The sequence below is a fragment of the Rattus rattus genome, chromosome 5, assembly GCF_011064425.1.
Source record: "Rattus rattus isolate New Zealand chromosome 5, Rrattus_CSIRO_v1, whole genome shotgun sequence".
Lineage (NCBI taxonomy): Eukaryota > Metazoa > Chordata > Mammalia > Rodentia > Muridae > Rattus > Rattus rattus.
Genome location: NC_046158.1, coordinates 153897446 through 153905103, shown reverse-complemented (window position 1 = coordinate 153905103; position 7658 = coordinate 153897446). Strand labels below are relative to the sequence as shown.

The 7658-nt window shown below is 45.5% G+C and overlaps 1 protein-coding gene across 1 annotated transcript in view; it reads left to right on the top strand.

Annotated features, from left to right (window-relative positions):
- Positions 1-509: 509 nt before the first annotated feature.
- Stk4 (serine/threonine kinase 4) overlaps positions 510-7658 on the top strand; it is a 77699-nt gene continuing 70550 nt past the window's right edge. Inside the window, exons 1-2 of the mRNA XM_032904862.1 lie at positions 510-610; positions 5956-6036. Coding sequence (XP_032760753.1) covers positions 576-610; positions 5956-6036 — 116 coding nt within the window. The 5' untranslated portion in view covers positions 510-575. The remainder of the gene's footprint in view (positions 611-5955; positions 6037-7658) is intronic.

Genomic DNA, 7658 nt, shown 5'->3' with positions numbered 1-7658 from the left:
GCTCACTCCTCTCCGCGGTAGTTATGCTATAGCAAAGTCCCGACCTGCTATTCTCTCTTCGCTATTTTCTCTGCCCAGAAGATAAAGCCCTGGCTTTGGCCAGCCTGTTTCTTCCTCTCTGCTCAGTGTTTGTTTACTCTCATCTACAATAAAACCTCGCCAGTCGTGGAGCAGATATTTCTGTGGTTTCTTTACTACGCTCTAGTTTACAGAGTACCTGGGGCATTTCCCCTTGGCTCTAACAAGAACTCAATTCTTATCAAGCCCATGCTTTGCTAACAGCCTCACCGCCTGAGAAATTGGAGAAACCTCAGTTAGGCTCGAGAGTATTCAGTCCAAAGGCAAGTCAAGGAGAGGGTGACGCTAACACTTGAGCCACTAGAGGCCGCCCGAGAGGAAATTCTTTGGTCTCAGACTTCTGTATCCGCCCGCCACTGTACCACGTGACTCACGCCGATCAGCCCGGCCTCCTCTCGCTTCCGGTAGGGGCGGAAAGCGGAAGTGTGGGAGGGTTTGCGGGGCGGGCTCCCGGAGGATGGAGCATTGAGGCAGTCTGGGCGGCTGCTGGCAGCGCCATGGAGACCGTGCAACTGAGGAACCCACCGCGCAGGTGAGGGGCCGTAGGCTGAGAGGAGGAGAGTTGGATGGGAAGGGAAGGCGCGAACTTGCTCAGGGTGGACCCGGGCGTGCAAGCTCCTGCCGGGCGGAGAGGGACCCGCGAGGCTAGGGACCCGGCTGCAGGAGCACCTGCTGAGTGAGAGAGCATCCGCTGGCCGGGATAGAAGTGGTTGTGGTTAGAGAGAGCACTCTCTGGGCAACGTGCGGACAAGTTAGGGAGACACCAGCAGAGGCCGGGGAAAGGCGCCCCAAGAAGGGTCTCGAGGATGTAGGGGCGAATGCTGAGGCCGGGTGAGAGCGAGGACTTACTGAGAGTGTCCTGAGTACCACAGACCGTGCGGTGGTAAAAGGTCTGATGCTTTGCTTCTGAGGCAGAAGTCGTTAGAAAAATTGATTGGAAGTCTCATAGCCAGTAAGAGATGGAGTGGGGTTTTGTGTCCTGTCTAAAAAGTCTTTGCTTTTAACTGCCTTACTGTGGAAGTACCAATGCTTCGTGGTTCTAGTAGTGGAGAGAGGGTTATGGGGGATAGAGTTTCCAAGGGTTTTGAGGGTGTCAACCTCATGTAGTAGTGGTGATGGTAATTAATGGCTTTTATTACTGATATCCTGAGTGTCTGCCTAATTTTCTTCAAATCCTCCCTAGTCTTCCAACACCCAAAGTTGGGACGTTGATAAGGGGGTGGGGTGGGGTGGGGGAACCGGGGTTGTGTAAGCTGAGGTCCAATAGAGTTTAGACACAGTAGGTTCAGTCAGACTTTGTCCTTTTCCAATTCTGTTTCGATACTCTCAAGTCCAGATTCTGGAAGTATCTAGAATTGTTTTGGGTTAAGATGAAGGGGACTGACTTTAGGAAGTCTCAACTCCTAAACTGGCTGTTGGTGCGTTGGACCGCTCCCCCTCAGGAGCCTGAGGGAGTCATGCTTCTCTCAGATACAGCCAAAAACTTGGGTTTCACAGTGAAGACGTTTGACTTCCTGCAGCAGAATGAGCACTAAAATAGGAAGTGTTCAGAGTAAGGGAGTGCCCCGCACCCGAGAGGTGAAGGGAGCAGATTTGAAAGCCTGGGGCAGCACTCTTGGTGGGGGTGGGGTGGGGGTGGGGTCGTTGGAAGTACACAAACATGGAATCAAGCAAACGGCTTCTTAAGATGGGCTCAGGTTTGACTTAGTGTGGTGTGCGAGGCTCTAAAAGCAATAATTATTAATTATTACAGCCGGAGAGTGCTTACAGGTCGGCAGGCACTGTTTTAATTGCTCTCCATCTCTCCTCTTCAACCATGCGAAATTGCTGGTGTTTGACCACTTCTGAGCTTGTAGAAGTGGTACTTTGAAATGGTACACCTTACTGACGCAACCGGCCTTCACAACGATCATAGGAGGAGGATATCCTTGTCTCCTGACTGTACAGATGATGAAGCCAGGACACAGGGAGGCAGGGCATTTGTTAGCTGCCCCATAGTCAGAGGCGCAGTTGAAACGTTAATGTCTGGTGATCTAATCTTAACACCCTTGCTCTTGGCTTCCCTACTCTGAAGCCTCTCTGGAAGTTACCTGTTCCATTGGGTCTTTGTGTATACACATCTTAGCAGCTTGTTACTCTATGTGTGCAGTCAGTCACCACTAGACCAGTGTATTCTCTTTGGTTCCTTTCTCCCAAAACCTTCATTTAATTAAAAGGTTTTTTTTTCCCCTTTGTGTTTGGTGATAGTGGGCGGGGTGAATTTTTTTGTTTTGTTTTGACTTTGCTCATTACTTGTTGTCTTTCTTTTTCTTTTTCTTTTTTTCTTTTTCTTTTTTTTTTTTTTTTTTTCTGAGACAGGGTTTCTCTGTGTAAATGTTCTGGCTGTCCTGGAACTCACTCTGTAGACCAGGCTGGCCTCGAACTCACAGAGATCTGTCTGCCTCTGCCTCCTGGTTGCACCACCACAGCCCAGCAACTTTCCTCATTCTTACAGCGTTTGGATTTTAAGAACTGTAATAGAGTGCAAGAGAAGAGTGTTGCAGGGTCGATTTGCTGCTGTTCTGTTCTGTATTTTATTCTCACCGGAATTAACTGGTTCAGATTACTGCACCACACCTAGATGGTTTAAGCAATGGAAATTAATTTAATTTTTTATTTAGTTGCCATTCTGGAGGCTGGAAGTTGGAAATCAGATGTCTTTGGTTTACAAACGGCCACCTTTCCCCCACTCTTCATGTGGTCTTCGTTCGTATCTCTCTGTGCCCTCATCTCTTCTGATTTCAAAATGGCCTATCTCCAGGTACAACCTAATACTCTGAGGTTCTCTGAGTTAGAATCTTAACAGTCACACGAGGGAGGGGCACCGTTAGTTTAGTTACCCTTTTTGTTTATTTTGAGACAGGGTCTCACACAGGTGTCCTCAAACGCTCTACAATCCTGCAGCCTCCAGCTGCCTGCCTCAGCCTCCCGAGTGCTGAGATTACAGGCAGAAGCGACTGGACTTGACCACTCTGTTAGTAAGATGTTCCGGTTATCTTTCATAGCTGTAATCTGGAACATTCTGCTAGAGGAGCAAATGTACGTAAATGCATCGAGCCTCTGAGCGATCTGACATGGGGTGGTCGATTGAGAATGAGTCATCTGCGAGGTCACTTTATGACGGCTCGTGTTCGGAAAAATACAGATGTCTTCTTGAGAGGTTCGGATGGTCTGTGCCCCAACTGTCTCAGTGCAGGACATGCTCTCTGCAGTCATTAGCTTGACGTTTGTGTGGGACTCTGGCTAATGATGGATCGGTGACTCACAAGAGTTAGTGATTTTAAAATGTAAGTCGCTGTTGGGTAATGGTGTAGTAGAAGGCTTAGGCTGCATTCCTAGGATGCTGGCCATTCCTGTGTCAGCTGACACAGGAGACGGACGTCACCAATATTTGGTGTGTGTAATTGCATTGGCCAGGCCTGCTCATTATGAGCAAGTAAAACCTGGCAGACGATGTCACCCCTGTGTGAGCCTTGCCACCACAGTTCACCAAAGTCAAGACTATTTGGGTGGTATAGTCCTCATCCTTGAGGACTCAGTCACTTAGCAGCTGTCTAATAGGAATTTATTTGTTGATAACCTACTAGTTAGCATCTCCGAAGAAATTTTATTTTCATGAGCCAGGTGTGTGGTGTACGCTTTTAACCCCAGCATTCTTCTGGAAGGCAGAAGCAGAGGAAACTCTGAGCTTGAAGCCAGCCTGTCTGTAGAGCGAGGTTCAGGACAGCCAGTGCTACAGTGTCTCAAAAGAGAAAGAACGAAATTCTAGTTTGTTAACATAGAGAACACAGAGATTGCTACTCAAGGTTATGGGACTGCCATTTGGCTTATCTGTTTAGCAGATATTTTTCTGACCATCTCTCATTTATTTGAGAAAATAAACCTTCTTTAAGTTTGAAGTGTTTAAAAAACTCTCACGAAGGTTTAAAGTTTGTCTGTCCTAGTCTTATCGAGTCTTGCAACTGTCTCTTAGGGCCCTGGGAGTTTCCTTTGTTATTCTGTGGTCTCTGAAGTACTGACCTTTGCTTTTGTTACGCTCTAAGAGTCAACACTTGAATACTTTCTGTAAGCTGTTTATCAGAGTTTATTCCTGATGAATGAGGCATTGTCCATCGTCCGTACAGGGATGAGTGGGGTTTCACCAAAAACTCCCAGTATAAGAGCTGTTGGTTTTCATTTCTGAGTTCGTAGAAATACCACTTCTGAAGCGTAAGAGGAGTCTCACTTCAGCCCTTTCGTTTTGAAGCTGGGAGTTTTTAAAGAAGTCATTGGGATTTTAGTTTTAGGATCTTTTAAGTCTCCAAATGTCAGTGTGTTGGTTGATCTTCAAGTCGAGACGTTAAACTCTCTGTGGTTCTGCATTTCTTTGTAAAATTATGCAGGCTCCCCTTGACGTCAGGGCTTGTTGTAGTTCATGTGGTCAGGCTTTTTTTTTTTTTTAACTTTATATCCTTCTGATTTTTCTATTTTTATTTAAAGTAATGTCTTAAATATTGGTATCTTTCAGATCAAACCTTTTTTTTTTTTGCACAAGAAATTGATAGTGTGGCTGCTTCCACATTTCATACCGTTTCCTGAGCTGTCTTTTCTTTGTTGTCCTTTGTAGTTTCAGGAAACCATTGTGTAGAACACACACACACACACACACACACACACACACACACACACACACACTTATATAGGCATACTCTCTCTACAGCAAACTCTTTAAGTCTGTTAGTGTGTTTTATCAGAGGTTTCAGAGTTTTACATTTGAAAAGTTGCTTTATAACCTCTCCAGTTTATTACGAGGGTCTCGCATTGGTGCAGAGTTTGAACTGTGTACAAGTAGAGACTGGCACATTGATTTTGGGCACTTGTGCCGTCAAGTTAGTTTGTACGTTTGCTTCTGTATAAATGTCTGCTTTCTACTTCCTGTTTCTGTTACCTATAGAACTTAATTGGGTAGACAAGATGACCAAAACTTTCCCAATAGAGGGAAAAGGTCAGTTAGTACAGTTCAGGCTTAAATATACAGCCTTACTTACACACTTTTTTTTTTGTTTTGTTTTGTTTTTTAAGAGATAGCTATGCCATTTAAACTTACAGAATTATTTTACGTAATGTTTGACTCTGTGCTATAGCATTTCAGTCACGTGATACTTTATTTTCCATACGTTTTCCAACCATACAGAACTTGGCCTTCTCAAGGCAGTCTATATCACTTTAGGGCAGCTCATCTTATTAAAAAATTCATACAGGGGGTTGGGGATTTAGCTCAGTGGTAGAGCGCTTGCCTAGGAAGCGCAAGGCCCTGGGTTCGGTCCCCAGCTTCGAAAAAAAGAACCAAAAAAAAAAAAAAAATTCATACAGATGTTGAACTGAAATTTGATTCTTTATGTTCTGGTCCAGAATGTGCTCATTGGGTAACCCAGCAAAAGTATCCCTCCCACAGAGCAGTCCGTTAACGTCCTTTTTTTTTTTTTTTTTTTTTTTTTCCGGAGCTGGGGACCGAACCCAGGGCCTTGCGCTCGCTAGGCAAGCGCTCTACGCTGAGCTAAATCCCCAACCCCTGTTAACGCCTCCTTTAAAGGAGCCAGGGTGGTGGTATATACCTGTAATCCTAGAACATGAGAGTCTGAGGCAGGGGGATTGTGAGTTTGATGGTAATCTTGAGTTATAATCTGAGCCTGACTTAAAACAAAACAAAACAACCCTCTTAGCTCGCCTTAACTATTAGTTGCTAGTAGGGAAATTACTTCACAGAGCAGTTCCTAGAACGGTAATTGTAAAGTATAGTGTTCTTTATTTTTTAATTGCAAGTAAGACACATTTTGAGTTTTATCTCTTCATCCACAGGCAGCTGAAAAAGTTGGATGAAGATAGTTTAACGAAACAGCCAGAAGAAGTGTTTGATGTCTTAGAGAAACTTGGAGAAGGGTAAGTATAGATAAACTACGTCTGACCGTGAGTCCCAGTCTTAGCCCCGACCTAGCAGCCGAAGAATGTGAACTTCTCTCCTGTGACACTCAAGCCTGCTCCTGAGTCTCCTGTCAGCATGGCTTCTGGGTGCTGGGGGAGGTGCTTCTGGGGGAGGTGCTTCTGGGTGCTGGGGGAGGTGCTTCTGGGTGCTGGGGGAGGTGCTTCTGGGTGCTGGGGGAGGTGCTTCTGGGTGATGGGGGAGGTGCTTCTGGGTGCTGGGGGAGGTGCTTCTGCTACGTGCCACGCCTTTGCATTCTTCAGCCTCATCACTACACAGATTTAGTGAACTCCAGGCTTTTCAATACGAAGTCATCTGTTGTTTTCTTTTACAGAATCCGTGATTCGTATGGGTTTATATTGTTAACAGGAAACACTATTTAGATTACAGTTCATTCATTCATCTTTTAAAAAGTCAGCCAGGAAGGAGGCACATACCTTTAATTCCAGCATTTAGGGGGTAGAAGCAGGTAGATCTTGTGAGTTCGAGGCAGATCTGCTCTACATAGCATGTTCCAGGTCAGCTACATAGTGAGACCCTGTCTCAAAATAAAAACAAAAACAAAACAACAACAAAACCAGGCTTAGTCAATTTTATATGCTGTTCAGGATTTCTGCCTAGTGTGTAATCAGCTAATCACCAGTCAGTGAAAAACAGGAATTCAACATTTCCATTGCAGCTTTGTGAAAAAGAGCAAATACACTGAGAACGGTTTGCATCTTCCCAGGAGATCCAGCATCCCAGTTGGGAACCGGTGGGCTCTTAACATACCGTTCTGGTGGAGGTTCTGAAATGCCGCTCCATTCAGTGATAGATGGTGGGCGACCGACTTTCACTGATAGCGTAGGGCATCACGTGAGAGTTTCTGATACTTCTGCATATCATTGCAGTCTAAGTCTGTGTTTTCCTTCCTTCTGTAATGACCGGTGCATGAAAATACCAGGGATACCTTAAGTGTTTACCTTTTGAGTACGTATCAGAGGTAGTTGATGTGTAAGCAAACAAGTGCGAGCTGTATGAAATTTCTGTCTCTCCAGAATACCTTTGACTAATTAATGACTGACGTGACCATATGCTTTTTTTTTTTTCCTTTCTCAGTGGTGCTAGGGATTGAACCCAGGGTCATGCACATGCTAGGCAAGTGCTGTGCTGGAGCAAAGCCTCCCTCCCCTTCCCTGACCGTTTTGAGAGTTTAGCATTATTTATGTTTAACACAGATCTGTGGCGATAGCAAATCCAATTCTGGATTGCATGGAGTAGATTTTTCACGGATTACCTCCTTGTTAAAAACTCGAGTCTTCAACTTTCTGTTAGTTGCAAAAGTACTCTTTGGGATCCATCAGACAGTGAAGCAGGGGAAGGAAGGATGAGAACATGCGTTGTGGTGCTCATGACAAGCCTGAGACGGTGGAAGACTGCCAGCCGAGCGGCTTCAGTAAAGGTACCTTTAGCCTGGCATTATCCTCCTCCTCCTCCTCCTCCTCCTCCTCCTCCTCCTCCTCCTCCTCCTCTTCCTTTCCCTCCTCCTCCTCCTCCTCCTCCTCCTCCTTTCCTCCTCCTCCTCCTCCTCCTCCTCCTTTTT